General features: G+C 45.7%; 2 protein-coding genes across 2 annotated transcripts in view; one reads left to right on the forward strand and one right to left on the reverse strand.

Annotated features, from left to right (window-relative positions):
- The window catches only part of AKAP9 (A-kinase anchoring protein 9), a 213544-nt gene extending 208436 nt beyond the window's left edge, over positions 1–5108 (forward strand). The window contains exon 52 of the mRNA XM_034760413.1: positions 3656–5108. The gene's annotated coding sequence lies outside the window, so the exon portion shown is untranslated. The remainder of the gene's footprint in view (positions 1–3655) is intronic.
- Positions 1–21703, reverse strand: part of LOC117872199 (lanosterol 14-alpha demethylase) — a 34960-nt gene that overhangs the window by 3078 nt on the left and 10179 nt on the right. The window contains exons 4-8 of the mRNA XM_034760419.1: positions 14444–14570; positions 11287–11461; positions 4921–5040; positions 3341–3536; positions 1994–2089 (exon numbers count right to left, since the gene is read on the reverse strand). Coding sequence (XP_034616310.1) covers positions 1994–2089; positions 3341–3536; positions 4921–5040; positions 11287–11461; positions 14444–14570 — 714 coding nt within the window. The remainder of the gene's footprint in view (positions 1–1993; positions 2090–3340; positions 3537–4920; positions 5041–11286; positions 11462–14443; positions 14571–21703) is intronic.

A 21703-nucleotide genomic window follows, 5' to 3' on the forward strand; every position in this document is an offset into this window, starting at 1 on the left:
ACTTTGCTCCCATCTTATGTACAGCAAGTTTATTTGGGACACAGTATGTAAGTGTAGATGTTAAGTAAATATAAAGACAAAACAAGTACTGCCAGCGGAATGCAGTAGAACAGACTTTACAGCAAGACAATGAAGTTATGTGACTGCAGGCTAGGAAATAGAGCCAACTGTGCTTGGGGAGACTGATCAAGACTGACAGAAGTAAAAAAAAATTAAAAAGAAAAAAAGTAAAGTAGGAAAGGAAAGGAAATGCCACTGCCATCCTTTTTCTTTTAAGTGTTGCACACCATTTTGCAAATCTTCAGAGCTTTTGGTAATTATGCCCCAGGCTTTTTTTTAATTACTACTACAGTCTACTCATTAATCTTTAGATTCTGTTTCACCCAGCCCTCACTGCCTGAAGACTAATCTGGAAAATGCATGTTAGGGTAAAAGATGCTGACATTACTACTGTGCTGGCTCCCTTCCAAAGATGAGACTGTGTCCCCGTGACCCTAGCCATGACCATGCATGTCACGTGAGAAAATGTTGAGCTTATTTTCACACACAAAAAGGGAGCTGAAAAAGCCTCCTATTGAAGGGGTCTCTTACCCACAAATGTTCTGTAGTATCTTTGTGTGATTTTTTTTTTTTTTTTGTTCATTTAAAGAAAATTTAAATAGGGAAAGACAAGATTAAGAAAATTTGTCAGTTGCATTAGAAGCAATATTGGTCATCCAATCAAGGATAGTAGCCTGAACCTTGAGAAATATCTGTAAAGGGCCATCAAGAGAAAAGTTTAAAGACAAAAAGGGTGTTTGGAGAGAAAAAGCTTTCTGGTTTCTCATGCATGCATACAAAAAGAAACGGAACAGTGTGTGTTACACAAGAGAAAAAGCTTTCTTTCCTTGGAGTTAAACAAGGTATTTTCAGAGTGAATGAGCCTGTGTTATAGCTCCATCTATTGTTGAACTAGACTGAACTGAAAATAGTATGAGGCAGTAAAGAAAGTATCCCTTTTTTTCCCCCTTAAAATATTATACATAGTAATATACCTGTGATCACCAGCTTGACTTGTTCATCCCTGATAGAGAGCTTCCAACAGAACTAGACCTCTTAATACCCGCATATGCAAAAAACTTAGCTGCAATAGGTCATTCAAGTGAGCATCCAAACACCACAAACAGTAAAAAATAAAAAAAAACGTTTAAAAATACACACACACACACACACTGTAGAGAGAGGTTTTTTTAAATTGTTTGTGCTTAAGTGGACAGACAGAGGTAATCAGACTACTTAATATCAGACACAGATAGGCTGAGCACTGACTTCAGCTAATATGCATTGCAGAAGGATATGTGAGGTATATCAGGTAGGAAAGGCAGGGTACTAACAGGTTAGAAAAACTGCAAATCAAACTAAGACCAAGAGGCGAGAGATGAAAAGTTCACAGTAGATAGAAATGTGTTTTCTCCAAAGTACAAAGGAACAAGTGTCAACATAGGAGACAGAAGGCCCTTCAGGAGGAAGCAAGATTAGTTTACCAACAGAAATACCACAGTACAATAAATAAAGTTAAATATACTAATTTCATGTTCACAAGTGCCAAAAGTAGACAAGTTCCAAAGCAGGGGAAATCCTGATCTTTATGTCCTTAACTGAAAAGTGTATAACAGACCCACAGCACCAGTGATTTAGCGAGGTACACAATGCCACAACAAGTAGTTCTCTGATAAACAGAGGATGGCTGCTGACTCCCAAACTCTTCTTCATTTTCCCTGGTCTGACAGGAATAAGCTCAAACCATCACATTCCAGTCCTCCTATGCCCCTGTGCTAATTAGTGTGCCGCTCACTGCGCTAATCTCATTGTTGGTGACACATTTGCTAAATGAAAAACCTAGTTTGGACTTGCATCCTTTCTGACAGTGTCATTCCCTATCTGCTACAGGATTACAATTAATTTACATTACAGCCACACCACTGATCTGGATAGAATCAACAAATATGCTCACCTGGGGAGTTCTGGCCATTCTCATCATGGTCATTATAGGAGGTCTAAGCCTTAAAGTTTCTTTTAGGCAGCGGTCCAGCATGTTCAGCTCCTTCAGCTGCAAATATAGTAAACTTTATCAGTTGCCTTCTGATTTAGGAATATTTAACATTCATAAATCAGTATTTTTCCATTTGAAAAATACATGTGATGAGCTGCTCATATTTTAAATACATAATTCCAAATACCGTATATACTCATTCATAAGTCAATTTTTTTTAGTAAAGAAGGGAAGCACCAGAGAAGAGGGTTGGCTTATGAACGGGTATAAAGAGGGAGAGGTGGGACACAGCCCCACCCCCCAACAGAGGGAGCAAGGAGAGGCAGCACAGCCAGCAGAGACAGAAGGGAAGAGGTGGGACTAGAGTCTCTCCACTTCTGGCCACGCCGCTCTCCCCCAGCCTCTGAAGCAGCTGCAGCTCCAGGGCTGGCAGACTGCAGCCGTGCCACTCGGCCCCACCCCCCAGAGCAGGCTGTGCCCACGCTGCCCGGGCGCTGGAGCACGCTGTGGCCACGCCACCAGGCCCAGCCCGCTGGAACATGCTGCAGCCGTGCCGCCCGGTCTGGCCTGCCGGAGCAGGCTGCAGCCGCACTGCCCAGCCTGCTGGAGCAGCTCCAACCAGGCCAGAGACATCCCAGATAAGGTGGGAAGGGATGGGGTGGGGAGAGTGTGGGGGTCCCGGGCTAGGGGTGGGGTCATGTGTGTGTGGGGGTCACAGGGGTTACTCCCCCGACTCCCAGCTTCTGCCCCCCAAAAAAAATTTCCCCACCAGTTGCTGTCCCAGCCCATCAGGGTAAGCCGCTGGCAGGCCGGAACACTTTGTTTACTTAGTTTTACCTCCGTGCCTGCGGACGCTCGAAGTAAACAAACCATCTCAGCCCACCAGCGGCTTATCCTGATGGCCTGGGAGCCAAAAAGTTTGATGACCCCTGAATTATAGGGTCGGCTTATGAATGGGTCATAAAAATTTTCCACATTTTTACTTATCCATATTGGTGGGGTCAGCTTATAAACGAACTAGCTTATGATCGAGTATATACGGTATATACTTCACTAGCTACCCTGTTTGTTTGTGCTTCTTCATTTGATTTAATTAAAAAAAGATTCCACTATCCAGGAGGTGATGTTAGAATACAAGTTACCACCAAAATCTGCTTTCATTCACCAAGTTCAAGGATATGAGCATCTAGCATGTGTGTGACATAGATGCTGTAATTGTAACAAAGTATTTGATTAAGAGTTTAAACACTTTCATAAATTAACTTTCAGGCTATCTTTAAATTTTTGAAAATGATATAACAAACAAACCTGGTCATAATTTAGGGGCCTCAAGTCTTCTCCACAAACTGCTTTCTGTTCTGCATAGCATTGTTCTTGTATTGATTTGTCTCTAGCTAAAAAGAAGCCAAGCCAAGCACTGGTGGTAGAAGACGTATGCTGGCCTGCTAACAACAACCCAATAAGCATTCCAGCAATCTCATCGTCTGTCAGCGAACGGCCATCCCTAGATTAAGGAAATAAAATACATTCTAGCTTTACTTGATTAGGTATCCAGATATAGTGCTATACATCATGTTAAATGATTGTAGTTACTTTTAGCTTCAGTTTTTTTCCTTCTTCCAGTTGGGGAACTGCAGAAGCATGGGAAAGAAGAGAGATTGCAATGCAAGGAGCTAGAGAGAAAGTCATCACATGGCTGCCATGAGGGTGAAAAGCAACAGCTATCTGACAGCTGCCTCCAACATTTGGCTAAGCATCTACAATAAATTACCTCCTAACCTTTTGATCTACACTTAAACACAGCTAGTAATGAACCTGGCAAGACCACACCTGAAGTCCGCCATTTGTACGTGGAATTTTACTGAATCAACAATGCACAGACAGTTCTTTTTCTTTCTACTGAGAACAGAGGTGTGAGAAAGGGTCTGTCAATATATATTTCATGGTAAGAGAAACTGCTGAAAGATTTCAAAAGAGGCTTGAGGGCAACAGAGAAACTAGAGGCATCCAGCAGGGGTACAGTTGAGAAATGAGGCATGCAACAGAGGTACAGTCTTAACTCCTGTAGTACATAATGGAAATTAAATTTAAAAACCAACCACCTTGGTTAGTCTACAGAAATTGAACTCAAGAGGGCTTTTGAAATATGGGACTTGAAGATAAGAAGCCTGGGAAGCTTTCCAGAGATGACTAGAAGACAACTTTACTGGTTTGGGGGGAGTCACCAATAGTGGCATATCCTCTCTGGAAGAGACTCCTGATAAAATCTGCATTATGGAAACATTGAGATGACCTCATCTAGTGAGGTTAGAATTCCTTGCCCTAAGGATTGATAAATAGGTTGGGTAAGTGAGATGGAAAATGAGGCGGTTAGGCTGACTAAGGGGGAAGGGAAGGGTTTTGCTTCCTACCTGTGTAACATCTTTCTTCTTTATAATTAAGATAAGGAAGCCTAGCTCCCTGAACTTTGCACAGTATTCAGGTGGGGTATGTTATGCAAACCATTTATTTTATTTTAGTCTGATTTTTCTTTCCAATTTTAAAATCAATCTTGTTTTTAAGAAATCTACTGTTTGGGTGCTTCACACAGTCTGCACCCTAAACAAAGTGAAATCCTTCAGCCTCTAGAGGGAGGTGGCAAAAAGGCCTAAATTTCACCCATTATCCTCATCAACATGGCATGCAAAGAAGTGTTCTCTCCAAAAGTCTATACAAAGCTGCATACAAGGGGAGAAAGCCAAATAACCCAAGGAAGAGATGTGAGGAGGGTGACAAGAGTCATGCGGCAATGACTTGGGAAATTTTCGTAAATGAAGCATACCCTGTTAAAGTACTAAGCACTTCCCCCTTACACTTCTAAATGGCAAACCTTCAACACTTTCACTTACTTATACGTAACATCCAGCAATGTTTGGACCATGTCATCCTCCCTTTCCCCAGATTGACGGCGTTTCCGGATTACTTTATAGAAAATGTTCTTTATTTCTCTGTGTGCTCTGTCTCTACGTCTGTAATTCAAAGCATTTTTATTAGGGTCTGTATATAAAATAAACACACAAAATGCTGTAAATACTTATCAAATGTGCAGAATTTTTCTTTGCAAATAATCAGTGAAAATCCAAAAGATTGTTTAGATAAAATGCCTAAAATACTTATTCACAAAGTTTTCACTAGTCTTTACAAGGAATATTTCAGTGACATGTCAGTCATTTACTACCCAAATATTATTAACTAGGTCGTAGTCATTTCAAATACCATTTTGAGGAGCAGAACAGGCACAGAACAGATTAGGTATTTGATCTGATAGGTGTAATTGCATCAAGGATTTTGGAGAATATGGAGTGGATAATGTGCATCACAGTACAATGCGCGCACCGGAAACACAAAGGAACATAAGACTGGGAAAACTGGTTCAGGTTCCATTGAGCTGATGAGATGGGCCAGAGAGATAGCTGCTTTGTTTTATAACATGCCTCAACCCACCCTGCAATTAAGCACAAATCATAACAGTGTTGTTGCCTAAACTGGCCTATACCATAACTCTGTTCATTTATACTAAGTATCCTGTAACACCTTGCATTTGCTGAAGCAAGCATTTGGCATAAGCAGATAGGAAACGTGTCAAAATCGAGATACATTCATGCTATGACTTAGTGCAAGGTAGAGAAGTACCTTCATGGACCAGTACCTGGAATGCTAGTATCCAAAACAAGGATGAGGAAGGAACAGAACAAGAAGTTTGGGAACTGGGACAAACTAATGGGTTGGATTTTAGTGACATGTAAAGAGATATGTAACTTGTAAAATCATCATATAAATACTACCCAGCTGAAATGTGTAACTCTGTGAGCAAATCTTCTGCATAAGGTGAATGTAACATCACTGCACGAGACAGCTTCCCAGAGACTGGTATCATGGAGAACCTTTTCCCTGTACGACATTATTGTTGGCTTAGAGCAATAAACCTGACTGACATTAGTTATTTGGTCTCTTGAACATGTGTCATATCTAACCAAAGTGTGGTCAAGGAGCTGACTATACAATTTCAACAAAAGCATGCACTAAGTCCAGGTTGCTGCCTTCCAAATCTCCTGAATGGAGAGGTTTGCCAGCAAGGCCACAGAGATAGACTGTGCCCTGGTGGAATGTGCTTTCACATTGTTGTGTGGCTACAGATCAGCTAACTGATAACATGTCCAGATACACTATGCGATCCAGTTTGATATTCTCTGTGAAGATATGGCCTGCCCTTTAAGATCCTCTGCACAGGCCAGGAGCAGTCTGGACAATTTTTGGAAGGATTTAGTGCTGTCCAGGTAGAACAAAATGGCTCTGCGCACTCAAAGGGGATGTAGTTCCTGTTCGATCTGCTGGCAGGAAATTTGAGAAAGAATACAGGTAGGTTGATAGTTTCATTAGCGTTGAATTCAATCAACATCTTGGGCAGGAATCTAGGATGCGGACTCATGGATATTTTGTCCAATTGAATAATGTATACAGTAGTCCTACCATCAGGGGCTGGAGCTCTGACTCTCCAGGCAGAGATAATAGCCAAGAGGAAGGTTACGTTCATTGACAAATAAGGTAAGAAGCATGTGGTCAGAGGCTCAATGGCGGTGTCACAACCCAGTGGCCCCCTCCCTCAGGGGGTCCCCTGGGGAGGCAGATCAGCATTGTATGTTGCTAACCTGTTGCAAGCATCGCAAGGCATTTTGGGTCAGATTAAAGGTATGACTGTGGAGTGGAAGATTCCTTTGCAGGTTGCGAGAGGCCGAAGGGGGAGAGGAGAACGGGTTAACGCAACGCCTCAGCTCAAATCGGAAGATAGGATGCCGATAGGAAGTCCAAGGTCACTGTGCTCGAATAGACTCTACGCAGCCAAGAAGCCTGTTATCTGGATCTCACCCACCCCAGCCAACCGTGAGAAAGGAGAACTAAGCTGAGCAGGACTGCAGAGGGTGCAAAAACAAGTGGGACGGTGAAGGCCAGCGCGGGGGAAAGCAAAGTCTCACGTCCCTGAAGCTGGTGTGTTTTGGGAATGCTGAGGAAGCCACAGAAAGCCGGTTTGGACTGGTACAAAGAGCACGAGGAACAGAGGTCCCTGAACGAAATGCCCCCGAAAGAACTCAGGACTTAAAACCCTCCTGAGAGCTGAAGCAAGTTAGAGATCAACAGTGGACCCTGGACGGCTTGTGCACAAGACAGAACTCTCGTCCACCCTTCCCCCCTCTTCTTCTGACGTTACCCCAGGCTTGGCCAGCCTCGGATCGTGCGTGTGAGAGTATGAAAGTGGGTTATGGCTGGGGCACTAACGCTTTCTTTCTTTCCCTGAGTGACGTGGGAGCGTTCCCCGCACTCACCGCTGTTATTTTATTAATAAAGCTTTAAAACTTAGACCCTTGGTGTGCTCCTTCATCTACTCCCCTAACGATCCTGCGGCCTCAGGCCTGATCACCTAATGCCTCAGGCAGATTGGTAACAGAAATCTGTCACAGCGGGGGGAGGGGTTCCATGAGTTATGTGAAGTTCAGGTTGAGATCCCACATTGGAGCCAGATCCCTGACCAGTGGGTAGAGCCTTGCAATGCGCTTCAAAACCTCTTCAGTGGGGTAAAACCAAAAATTGGTCAAAGAGCAGGTGGATCACAGAGATGACCAGAAAGTGCACCAATATCAAGTTTGGTGAGACACTGGAATGCTTGAGATGCAGAAGGTAGTCCAGAATATACTGGATGCTAGCAAGGACATGGGACATCTGATATTACATCACCCAATGTGAGAATCTTACCCACTTGAAGAGAAGTGGATATAGTGGAGGTCTTTCTGCTATTAATATGAATACTCTGAACATCCTGAGAACTGGCTAGCTCTATTGACATCAGCCAGCAAGCATCCACGCTGTCAGGTGAAGGGATGCTCATGTCTTGGTGCAAGGTTGAGCCACTGTTATGAGCAAGGTTGGGGATCATAGGCAGAGAGATAGAAGGCACTACAAAGAGGTTGTAAAGCTCCCTGAACCACATCTGCCTTAGCCAATATAATCCTCATAGCCCCAGTATGGCCTTCTCCCACTTGATCTTCTGCAGAACTGTAGGTAGCAGAGGGATGCAGGTGTGTGTGGGGGGGAATGCATAGAAGAGATTCTCTGTCCCCATCCAGATGTGAAGACATCAGTGACCATAGTTCTCAAGGGTGAACCGGGAGTACATGGGATTCCCCTGTGCATGTTGCAAGGGTCTGTCCACCAATCCAGAGACTGAAGAACTGTCAGGAAAAGATGCACCACCTTGTCTAGACAGTGACATCTTGGGCAGTAGACTGAGAAGAGCCGAGCCCGAAGATGCCTGAACTGGAGTTTTGAAAATGAGGTTACAAAAGGTACACACTGCCATAAGACCTTGCAGCAGGAAGCAAGACCTCACCCACTCTAAAGGCTGGGACTGTAGGTGGAAGCAAAGAGTGAATACGGCATGAAATCTGTTGAGTGGTAGGGAGGCTGTTGCCGTGAACGCATCAAGAATGGCCGCAATGAACTCTATCTGCCCGTGGGTATTAACATGGACTTTCTCATTCACCAGCAGGCCCAAACATTGGAACATCTGCAGGATACACAAGACATGGGTCTGGACTTCTGACGGCGAGTGTCCCCTCACCAGCTAGTTATCCAACTATGAGAACATCTGAATGCCAGATCTTCTCAGGTGAGCAGTTACCACTGCAGTGTGCCTGGTAAATACATGGAGTGCTGCAGACAGTCAACAGGCAAGGACCAGTATTGGCAGTATTTCCTGTTGAACATAAACCTTAGGAAATGCCTATGTGCCAGGGGCATTACAATATGGAAACAGACATCTTTGGGACTGACAGCAGCATACCAGTCCTTCTGCTCCGGCATGGGAATGATGGAGGAGAGGAAAACCATCTTGAATCTGAGCTTCTTTATATAGGTATTGAGAGCCCTGAGGTCTAGTATCAGGCAAAGCCCCCCAGTCTCCTTGATGACGAAATACCTTGAATAGAACTTCCTTGCTCATGATGAAGAGGAACCTCCTCTACAGCACTCAAGGTGAGAAAGCATTATAAATCCTGGTGAAGCAAACTCTTGTTGGAGGGATCCCTGAAGAGGGACAAGAAAGACAAACAAATATAATGATCTAGTCTGCCCAAAATACCTCCAGAATCCAACAATCTGACATGATATTGGATCACGTGCTGAAAGTGGGCCAAATGGTCACCAAAAAGGTGGGAAGGCAAAGACCACAAGAAGAATGGTATGCGGTCCTCAGGCACCAAATCAAATGTACTGCCTGCTTGGTGTCAATATAAGGGGAGTGACTGGGAGGAAAAACCACTAGCAGGTTTTCATCTCAAGGACCTCTGCCTGTGGACTGGAGGCTCAGGTGGTCTGTATGAGACAAATGGCTGGTATTGGAAAGGTTGAGGCTTAAAATGCCTATTCTTGCAGGCCCAGTGTATGTAACAAGAGAACTGATGGTTGTTCCGCAATCTTTGAGAGATCTCATTGCCTTATCAGTTTTCTCATGGAAGAGGGATTGGCCCTCAAAAAGCAAGTTCTAAATTGTTGTTTGCAACTGTCTAGGTATGCCCCCAAAAGCCAGCCATGAAGAACTACCATTGCTCTGGAGAAAGAATCAGCGGCAGCCAAAACTGTCTGCAGTGCTGTTCTGCCCACTAAACAGTCCTCCACCAGGATGGTGCAAAAGTTCTGCCTGTAATCTTGTGGAACCTTTCCAATAAATGGTTGTAATGCACACTAGATACATGATCATATTTCTCTAAGACCACTATCCGCATCTGGAATCTTGATGAGAAGTGAGCTTTATGACCCAGGAGATAGAGGTGGTTAGCCTCTTTATCCTTAGGGGTCACCTTCTGACAACTCCGATGAGTCCTCTCGATGGCTGTGATTATATGACCAGGATCATGGAACTGCATGGGATTAGAACAATTTGCAGCTGGGACTTGATACCATCTATCAGCTCGCTTGGATGTCAGTACCAGCCACAGGTCTTTTGTGAGCTCCAGGCGGCCTTTGTTGATTGGGCTCACTATGCGCCCTACTGACAAGGAGTGATGGATGTCGAGGACCTTGTGCAGCATGTCCTAAATCTCCTTGGTGGTTATCTCCAGGGTTGCTGCTACTCTCCCAAAAAAGGTCCTAAACAGTTTGTAATCCTCAGGGGTAGAGGCTGACTGATCCTGTCTGGCAACAACACTGTGGCCAGTATCACCCATTCCTCTCAGATGGCCTGCTATACCAGGGAGGGAGGCTGAGACTGTTTGCACCAAGAAGATCAGTCCTTAATAGTACTGAGGACCCAAAAGGGGACATATGCCATGCTCATATGGTACCAGAGCCCAAAGAGGTTGTTATCAATCATCTCAGTACTAAGCTAGATCAGTGCTGTGCTCGGCCGAAGGCCACAAGTAAGTAGACCTGAATCCTCTAGACAAAGCTGATGCTGCCAAGCCTTGAGCTCTGGCTTGGGATGGCTGCTAGCTTTCCTGCAAGTCAGAGGATAAGAGTGAACAGCAGACATCTGGAAGAGCAGGAGCTCACCCCATACGTATAAGGGTGACACGACCCAAAGGATGAATCATCAAAGCTGCCAGGGCCTATACAATTATACTATGCAAAAAAACAAAATATGTTAATTATTTGTGGTAGCCATTTTAATTCTAAAGTTTTAATACAAATGAATTTAAGACAAGATGCAAACAAACCCATGTGCTTGTGCAGAACTTGAAGGATCAGACCCAATATAATAAATATCTTACATAAAAGTTATTTGCTTTGTAGAAAATGAACAAAGCTTCAAAAAGTGCTTTGAACTAGATCAGTATATACTTAATTACATACACTAAGTTTAGGCAGCTCAATTATACTGAATTAACATGTTTAGAAACTCCCAAACCCTCATTCTTAATGCTTTGACTCAGATTTAGGTACTCAATAGTTGTGGAGATAACATTTAGTTATGCTGTAATTGTTATGCTTTTAGGCATGCTATAGGTCTTATGCTTTTAGATGTCAGTTAAAAGCAACTGCCTTCCTAATTTCTAGTTGAGGTTACACCATGAAAATAGTATTTTGATAAACTCCCCTACAGGAAATATCCTTGCAGTCCATTTTTATTTAAAATTCATATTTACTTAAAACATACTCTAAGAAAGAGCTGAAACAGGCACAGAAGTTTCTTAAGTATATACTGTTTAACATGTTATTTTTGGTACCTGAAGCTAGGTAAAGGAAGCCAACCTGGCAGAAGCCAAGCTGCATGAGTAAATCCCCCATCCAGATCAGCATACAGTTGTGCCACCTTCTCATTGAGTAAGTTTCTGATCTCCTTCCCATGTAAACAATGACTTGCTGTCAAAATAATGAGCTCTGAAAGAGCTTCAAGCAAATCTGAATAAAGGGAGGAAAAGGAAAGTCAGTCAGCATGCATTCTGGGGAGATGGTGTCAAGATTTACAGGCCACTACTTTCACTTCTGCCAAAAAAAAGGTATTAACTGAATACACACGGAGAGTTTTAAATAATTTTTCTAGGTGTTTCTGAAAGTGTTCTTCCACAAATGGATCCCTGTTTTGGGTCAGTGGGGAGGGGATACTTCCAGAAAGGATTACTTGGAAAGGCTGGTTGGGAGAGAAGATAGAAAGCATTGTAGAGAACTAAAGAGGATTCACTACCTGAGGCAGCTGGAAGCCCCGTTTGTGCAAGCAAGCTGTGCCCAAACTGGCACTTGATGTTATTTACCCCTACAAAATCCAGAAGTAATTGCCATGATGGTTGAACTCGTACCCCAGCATCTCACAGCTGATTTGAAGCACTTCTGTGGGAACACAAGGTGCATTTCAACCAATTGAAAGGAAATATTTTTAAGTATTTCCAGGATCAATTTTTCCAGTGGAAATGAGGGCTATGTTGTGCTAGGATCCCTGCTCACAGCTCTGAAAGAAGGGTGCATCACTTGTAGAAGAAGACTGATGAGATCTGGTTTCAGAGAGAAAACAATAACAAGAAGCTAGTCCTGGAACAATAATCCTCAGACCTCAAGGTTGGACTCAAAGCCTACTCTGCACAGTGTCCTATCTACAGGAGTCAGGAAGGAGTAAACTATTTGAGGATGTCCGAGCTGTTCTATTACAACGGGAGAAAATTGTATGCTGTCATGTTATGTGACAAAACATGCTGGGAAAAGAGGAAGGAGTCTGGGGTCTTTAAAATACAGACTCCTCACTTACTAGTGAGCTGTAGGGAAGACAGCACTGAGGAAGGGAGTGGCAGCTGGTTCACAGAGAATGACCTCAAGAGACCGAATTTATGGGCAGTTCAGGTTAAGGAGCTAGAGAGGCTCTTATTACTTTGCATTTTGGGGGATTGGTCTGCATGTTAGTCATTGTTGTGTCTAGCTTGATTAAAAACCTGTTCCCTAATCCACCACTTTTGTGGTAGATTGGACCATACTGACAATCCATCATGGCCTGTAGTACAGAGGAAGAGAGACTTCCTGGGGTCTTAGATGACAATAACAAATTCAACAAAGAATACAAAAACAAGGCATTGTTAACTTCATCAGTGATGTGAGTGTTTCTGCTGAGCTACTCCAATATACAAGCAAGGAAAAATGGAAAAATTTGGCTATGTTTGAGGAAAGCTCTTTTATTTGGTAAGGATCCAAAAAAAGTGTCAACAGTTATCAGGAAAAGAAGTTGCTTCTGTACAATCCTACATCTTTCATAGATAAACTTAGGGCGTATGCAAACAGACATTCCCTGAAAAGAGTAACGTCACATTTAGGGGGGTTGGACAAAGACTGCTCATGCTGTCAGAAAAGAAGTGAGCAGCAATAAAAAAATATTCTGCTGATAAATCTGACAGTTTTACAGACTGCTCTAGAAACATAAATAATTCAATCATAACCATCTTCTATTCTGTGGGTCCAATTGTGCAATTCTTACTCATGCACATGCTACTCCTGGGGGAATTCTGCACCAAAAAAATAAAAATTATGCATATATTAGTTGTCAAAATAACATAATCACACCAGTTTCAATTATTTTGGTAATTTATTTAGAAATACCTATCAGCAAGTATGTCTGTAACAATACAGACAAAAGAAATTCCTCCAGGAGTGGAGAGTTAAAGAAACCCTTATGACAATCCAGTTCCTGTTTCTCTGTTATGCTTTTGTTGGGCACCTCAGTCTGGATGTGTCACATGTGCCAGCTGGGTATATTTTGGGGAAAACTCTGCCCTTCTGGTCTTTTAGTAGATTCTTGTTTGTTCTCCCTGCCCCCATAGGGTTACCATATAGAAGTTCCCAAAGAGAGGACACTGCTGTGGAAGGGGAGCTGGGGGAGGTATCTAGGGGTGCCGGTGGGAGTCGCAGGACCTGACACATACACTCCCTCCCCACCCCACCCCCAAAAGCCCAGCTATGGAGTGGCCTCCCTCCCCCCGGCCCATACCACCTCCACCCCCAGAGCCCAGGGATCCAGGAAGAGAAACAGCCAGATGCTGGGTCCTGAGCTTGTATGGAGTTTCCTGTACGCTGCCTCCTTCCTTCAGGGCATGCTGGGAATTGTAACTGCTGGGAAGCCTCCAGCTCCCCCGCCCCCGGCAGTGTCCTATATTTGTGAGCTGGGGAGTCAGACTCTGTGGGCTCCAATGGCCCCTAGCGGCAGCCAGAAGCTCTGCAGCACCAATTCTGCAGGAACAAATGAAATTCTGCACAGAACATTAATTCTGCACAAATTCTACATTGCACAGTGGCACAGAAGTAACATGCTCATAATGAAGCAGCCCTATTCAAATCAATGAAGTTTGGGAATAAATGCTCACTAATAAAATGGATAGGTGGGGTCTATTTTTTCTTATTAATTTTTAATCTAATTTGGCTTAAGTCAGACTGTTTTAGTTACGGAAGTACAAATAGTCTATTTCTTTAAAGAGGATGTGTGTTATTGATCATGATTCTGGAACAAGGGAATAACAACATTTAAAAATGTTGAGTTGCTGGTTTAACAGTGAAGATATTAGGCACAAGTGGCCTAACCCTTGCAAAACTATCCTAATGCAGCCTGAACTGTTAGTTTGGGGACAAATAGGCAGAGACTACGAAGCCAAGAGCAAATTAGCTCTTTACAACCTACTACTAACTTTGAGAGTGGCTTCATCCTCCCTTGAGCTTTAAGTAGGCAAAGAACATGCTTTGTACCTGGTTCTTTTGAGCATGGGACGTCTGATACAGTTGGACCTGTCTTTCCTTTCTATTAAAAATGTTCAAGTAGATCAAAATACTGTCATATGAAGCTAGTTTTGTCTACTTCTCGTGCACTCCCGTCAGTGTAACTTTTCAAAACACAAAGCATCTGATCTTGCTTACTTCTTTCTCCACTGTCTCCCCAGGATTTGAAGTACTCCTTTGTTTCTTTTTCAATTACAGGTACGTGTTGTTTAAACTGAGCTATATTCAGCCCAGTTTTTAGCATTTTCTTTTGTTCCAAAAATACCTGCAAGGGTTAAGATATTAGAGGTATAGAACATGAGGTACATAATTACAGTTTAGTCATTAACAGCGTATTGCAAGTGATACTAAAACAGAAAAGACAGAAATAGAAAAATAGAAGTCACAGGGAGAACCTTCTAGAAACGAAAGTAAAATGAAATCAAGATTAGGACTAAAATCTACTACACACTTTTTACAAATTCCAAAACCAAATTTAAAAAAAAAAAACCACCACACTCTAAACTATAAACCTGAAATTCCATTTGAGTTTAGCTACTTTGGTTTTCAAGTAAGAATGCTTGCTTAAGGAGATCCAAACTGCAACAATACAGTGATGAAGTTGCAAATCTCTTAGAGTCAAAGAGAAACTCATTTACCATATTCTATATTAAAGTTTGACACTACATTTGGCTAACATTTTCAGAGTTAAATAGAGTTCCTAACTTCAGTCACTCAAATAGCTAAACAGCACCTGCAGATCCTATTGACTTCAGTGGGAGCTGCAGTTGCTTGGCATCTTTTGAAAATTAGGCCACTTATTTAGTGCCTAACTTTAGGCACCCAAATCTGAAAATGTTAACTAAGTGTTGCAACACTGAGCCAGAAAGGGTTAAGCAACTAGCAGGCTAAATGACCTGAATTCAAACTTTAAAGAGGTATTACAAGAGTACATAAATGGTAATTAGGGCCATTCCTTATAACAAAGCCATGTCAGATAAACTAGAGCTTTGAAATGGAAACACGTATTGTTACAGAATTAGAGGTAATTACTAATTGTATGTGTTTACTTACATCTTGTTAGAGGTTAATCATGTAACCAGATGGTTCCTGTCCATTACTATACTGTATTGATTCAGAGATCAAAAGGGAATATTAACATTTAGATGAAACTTGGGTGTAATAATATCGTCTATTAAAAAAAACGAGGAGTCCTTGTGGCATCTTAGAGACTAACAAGGTTATTTGGGCATAAGCTTCCATGGGCTAGAACTCACTTCATCAGATGTATGAAGTAAAAGATACAGGAGCAGGTATAAATACATGAAAGAATGGGGTTTGCTTAGGGTTACCATATTTCAGCAAGCAAAAAAGAGGACGGGAGGAGCCCCGCCCCAGTCCTGCCCTAGCCCCGCCCCTTCCACTCCCTCCCACTTCCCGCCCCCCTCAGGATCCCCAATCCTCCCCCTGCTCCTTGTCCCCTGACTGCCCCCTCCTGGGACCCCTGCCCCTAACTGCCCCCCAGGACTCCACCCCCTACCTAAGCCTCCCTGCTCCTTGTTCCCTGACTGCCCCCTCCTGAGACCCTCCCCCCATCCTAATTTGCCCCCTAGGACCATACCCCCTACCTGTCCCCTGACTGCCCCAACCTTTATCCACACCCCCACCCCCAGACAAACCCCCGGGACTCCCACGCCCCATCCAACCACTCCCCACCCCCTGACAGCCCCCCCCAGAACTCCCGACCCATCTAAACCCCTCTGTTCCCTGTCCCCTGACTGCTCCGATCCCTCTCCCCACCCCTGCCCCATGACAGCCCCCCCGCTCCTTGTCCCCTGACTACCCCTCCTGGGACCCCTGCTCCTAACTGCCCTCCAGAACCCCACCCCCTACCTAAGCCTCCCTGTTCCTTGTCCCCTAACTGCCCCCTCCTGAAACCCCCCACACACACCCTAACTGCCCCCCCCCAGGATCCTACCCCCTACCTGTACCCTGACTGCCCAAAACCTTATCCACATCCCCACCCCCAGAAAGCCCCCCCCAACGCCCGACCCCCCCACCCCCCGTCTCTTGACTGCTCCCTCCAGAACCTCCCTGCCCCTTCTCCGACCCCCTGGCCCCCTTACTCTGCCGCTCAGACCAGCATGCCGGGAAGGAGGAGCAGGGGGAGGAGCTCCAGACTGCCGGTGCGAATGACCGGCTGGTGATCTGCGAATGCAGGGAGGGAGGGAGTGCTCTCAGCTGCAGGGGAGAGGAGGGGGAAGTGGAGGAGGGGCTCTCTCTGGCTGTCTGAGCCCCATGTAAGTGGCACCATCCGGCCGGCTGCCCTGTCAGCAGCGCGTGCTCTGCGGGGGGGGGGGGGGGAGTCCAGACATTTACAAATTCCCCCCCGGACGCTATTTTTAACTCTAAAAGCCAGACATGTCCGGGGGAATCCGGACGAATGGTAACCCTAGGTTTGCTTTACCAAGTGTTAGGTCAGTCTAACGAGATAAATCAATTAACAGCAGGATACCAAGGGAGGAAAATAACTTTTGAAGTGGTAAGAGAGTGGCCCATTACAGACAGTTGACAAGAAGGTGCGAGTAACAGTAGGGAGAAATTAGTATTGGGGAAATTAAGTTTAGGTTTTGTAATGACCCAACCACTCCCAGTCTTTATTCAGGCCTAATCTTTTTGGCCTGAGGGACCCATCAGGTTTCTGAAATTGTATGGAGGGCTGTTTAGGGGAGGCTGTGCCTCCCCAAACAGCCAGGCGTGGCCTGCTCCCCACCCCCCATCCGACCCCCCCCCCCCTTCCCCGGCCCCCCGCCCCCCCCCAGGACTCCTGCCTCATCCAACCCCCCGCCCGTTCCCTGATGGCCCCCCAGGACCCCTAACCCATCCACTACCACCCCCCTGCTCCCTGTCCCCTGACCACCCCTGGAACCCCCACCCTGATTGCCTCCTGCTGCCCCATCCAACCCCCTCCTCTCCTTCCTGACTACCCCCCGGGACCCGTGCCCGATTTAACCCCTGTTTCCCGCCCTCTGACCGCCCCGACCGCTATCCACACCCTGACCACCACCCCGAATTTCCCTGCTCTCTATCCAACCCCTCCCTGCTCCCTTACCACACTGCCTGGAGCACCAGTGGCTGGCGGTGCTACAGCCGTTCCGCCCAGAGCACTAGGACAGGCAGCTGTGCTGCCTGGCTGGAGCCAGCCATGCCACCGCACAGCACAGAGCACTGGGTCATGCCGTGGCTCTGCAGCTGCGCTGCCCCAGGAGCTCAAAGCCCCGCTACCCAGAGCGTTGCACTGGCAGAGCAGTGAGCTGAGGCTGCGGGGGAGGGGGAACAGCAGGCGAGGGGCCGGGGGCTAGTCTCCCAGGCCAGGAGCTCGGGGGCCGGGCAGGAGGGTCCTGCGGGCCGGATGTAGCCCGCAGGCCATAGTTTGCCCACCTCTGCTTTAAGGGAACTGTGTTTTTGGCTTCTGGGCAACCAGTGAGGTATTGTAGAAGCTGTTTTGTTGCTGGCTTGGTGAATTAGGGTTACCATACGTCCGGATTTTCCCGGACACGTCCGGCTTTTTAGTCCTCAAATCCCCATCTGGGAGGAAATTCCAAAAAGTTGGACATGTCCGGGAAAATAGGGAGGGAGGAGTCGTGGGGCTTGGGTCCGGGCTGGAGCCGCTGGGGCTGGAGCCAGAGCCGCTGGGGCCGGCGGGTGCTCGGCTGCCAGCCGGTGCCGCTCGCTCTGCTAGGGCTGGGGCCGGGCCGCTTGGCCGGAACTGGGGCCTGAGCTGAGCCGGGCCGGAGCCAAGCCGGGCCGGCATGGCCGCCGGCCGGCGCCGCTCGCCCAGGGCCAGGGCCGGGCCAGAGCAGCTTGGCCGGAACCGGGGCCCAAGCCGGCAGAAGTGACTGGGACCAGGGCTGCTCGGCTGCCGGCCGGCACCACTCACCCAGGGCCAGGCCGGTGCTGCTCGGCCGGAACCGGGGCCTGAGCCGAGCTGGCCGGAGCCACTGGGACCGGGGCTGCTCGGCCGCTTGGCCGGGGAGGCCGGACTAGGCTGCGCCTCCTCGGCCCCCTCCCCCGCCCCAGCTTACCGGCTGCCTGCCTGCTTCAGGCTTTCCGCAAATCAAATGTTTGCGGGAAGCAGGGGAGGGGGAGGAGCAGGGGGCGAAGCGTTCAGGGGAGGGGGCGGAGTTGGGGCAGGGACTTTGGGGAAGGGACGGAGTTGGGCGGGGCTGGAGCCAGGAAGGGGAAGGGGCAGGGCTGGGGGCGGAGTTGGGGCGGGGCCAGGGCCCCGTGGAGTGTCTTCTTTTTGGACACTTAAAATATGGTAACCCTAGGTGAATCCAAGTATTAGAATAACCACCATCTTTGGGGATCGTCTGCCCTGTTCTTTGGGGTTTGCCCTGACTGAGCAATCTCAGTGTGCCCACCCACACTGAGAAAATAACAGTCACTAGCATACTCTTCATGTATTCAGTTATAGTTAAATTACCATTATTCTAGCATCATGTAGTTTTCAAAACAAAAATATAACTAGCCCAATAACTATAGTAATTACAAATATTAACTAGTCCATTAGTGAATGGAATCTCTCATTGATAGGGCATACCAAGAAAGTTACTATATAGCAGTTAATTCACACACTGGAGTAAAATTCCGTGGTTTGACTGCAGAAAGGGACAGAAGATCCACTTGGTATTGTATTAAGCTTACATATTCAGCCTAGTTACCCACTAACTGGGTACATAAAGAGCAGTCTTGCTGGCGAACAGTACAGCATGCTAAGACTATCAATTTCCAAGAACTGCAGCAGTGCTTCAGGTAGTGCATAGGTGGTGCATTTCCTTTAAAAGCAAGAAACAGATATATCTTGAGGCCACTAGGGAAAGGTAGGGAGCTGTATGCCAGCAATTACTATGCAATAGTATTTCTTGAAGCTTATATGTTTCTTACTGCAGCCCCGCAATTGCTTACCAATGTGTAAGGGGTTTGGACCATGGCCTCACAGACAGACCTCCTCTAAGGGGGGGGGGGGAAGAAAAATCGATCTAAGGTACGCAACTTCAGCTATGAGAATAGCGTAGCTGAAGTCGACGCATCTTAGATCAACTTACCTCCCATCCTCATGGCGCGGGATCGATGACCGCGGCTCCCCCGTCAACTCCGCTTCCGCCTCTCGCCCTGGTGGAGTTCCGGAGTCGACGGGGAGCGCGTTCGGGGATCAATTTATCGCATCTAGACGAGACACAATAAATCGATCCCCGATAGATCAATTGCTACCCGCCAATCCGGCGGGTAGTGAAGACGTATCCTAAGGCACCAAGAAACGCTGGGTGTACTAGCAGCTCACACCACAAGCATAAGTAGCCACACTACTGCTGCCCTCTCTACAGGGCTGTTGAAAGACAGGACAGGGCTCTGTGGCCTTGCCCCATAGCACAGGGAGGCTGTATTTTATTAATCTGGCTGGAATACCCACTTAAAAATGACACTTCATTGTCACCAGTAAACTATTTTAATCAGTGATCATTTTAATGGATGGAATGAGGAAGCAGGTGGGAATTTTACAGAGAAAAGACTAGAGACTCAAAAGACCAGGAAGAGGGAGAGAAAAAGAAAAAAAAGAGAAATAATGAGCAGAAACAGCAATGGGCTTAAAGGAGAACATTTTCTTCCTAATGAATGTGACAATAAGGCAAATGAACAAAAACTTCAGATGCTACATAAAGACCATATTCTCCCTTTAATCTGTGGGCAAACGTCTTACTCACGTTGGTGGACAGTCCACTCTGCACTGTGGGAAGTATGAAGTCTTGAATTTATATCCTAGCCACAACCATAATCAATCAGAATTATGTCCTCTCTTTCAAAAAAGTTTGATATCCATAGCGTAGCACATGACATACTCAATAGGGCAACTTTAACTTATTATGCAACATGCATCCCAGTTTTTTCCTGCCAAGCTAATACTGACCACAGTAACTGACAGTCTTACACATAATGGGAAGTGTTTTTATAGCCATGTTGGTCCCAGGATATTAGTGAAATAAGGCTAGTGAGGTAGTTATATTGTTGGTGAAAAAGATACACTTTCAAGGTTACACAGGATCTGAAAAAGGGCTCTGTGTAATCTCGAAAGCTTGTCTCGTACATCAACAGAAGTTAGTCCAATAAAACATATTACCTCACCCACCTTGTCTATATAATTTTAAATAACTGTCATATTATAAAGAACATGGTTAACAGACAGACATGCTGTTTGTCATAAAAACAAAAACCCAGAAGCAGAAGTCCAAGCATATCCACTAATTTCCACAGCCCTGTTCCAAGTGGCCTGCTATGGGTGAAAGTTAGGATTACAGAAAAAGAAACTATTTTTCCTAAATTATCTGTAACAACCTGGCCTAATCTCCTTCTCTGGATGGACACCAGTCTGTTGGGACTGAACCTAATCACTGGACCCCCATGTGCTTTTAAGCCCGATGGTCTGGACAGTGACTGGTCACTGTTCCTACAGTTAGTCTCTAATTCACATTCACAGGTGCAGACCTCATAACTGTACCCTTTCCTTTGGATGTGGGGCTCTGTAGCCCAGCCACTTTAAATCCCAGAAACAGTTCCTCACCCCTCTTGAGCCTCCCAGTTCCTTAGATACATACTCTCAGGGTCCACCTGGAAGGTGGTTGCTCAGTTAACCCTGTCAGCAGGAAAACAAGAAACAGGGGCTTACCAAAGGAATTTCTTAGCCACACACACACACTTCACTCTTAACACACACTAGTTACAGATCTTTAGAAAATAATGAAGTCCCTCCCCCGTCCCAAGTCTGATTTCATCCTTCCTGAAAGTCCTGGGATTGGTTCACATCCTTAGGCTAGGCAGCCCCTCCTGTCCTCTCTCACCTCCAGCCTTTTTCTTTTGGTATGTGACAGTGAACTGCCTCTTTAGAGAAGCATCCCTGATTTAAAATAGTATAACCCTTTTCTCTGGCTGTCCACCACCTGACCAAACTACAGGTCTCCCAGCCATATGCTTCCTGGGGGGTTCCAGGTTCTCCTCCTTACCACATTCACCAACACATCATGTCGGTGTATGTAGACTAGAGTCATTCAAAGTCAGTGGCCCTAACAGTACAAAACCCTTTATTCCAGCATGGAATTCATTCAAGGTTGATGGAACTATATTGCTCAGTGCCAGCTTCTCAGACAGTCATTCAACAAGGCATCAAGCCTCCGCGAAAGAAGAGATGCTGTAACCCACAAAGGAGGTTGCAATATATAATGAAGGTCCTCCAAAATAGAGCACCGAAAAGAAATGGAGTTTACAAAACAAAATGGAAGACAAAAGCTCACAATATGACACAAACATATCCTCAATTTGTCAGTGTGTCCACTAGTCTGGACACGATTTATGGATTAAACTGCT

This window comes from Trachemys scripta, chromosome 2 (assembly GCF_013100865.1).
Source record: "Trachemys scripta elegans isolate TJP31775 chromosome 2, CAS_Tse_1.0, whole genome shotgun sequence".
Lineage (NCBI taxonomy): Eukaryota > Metazoa > Chordata > Testudines > Emydidae > Trachemys > Trachemys scripta.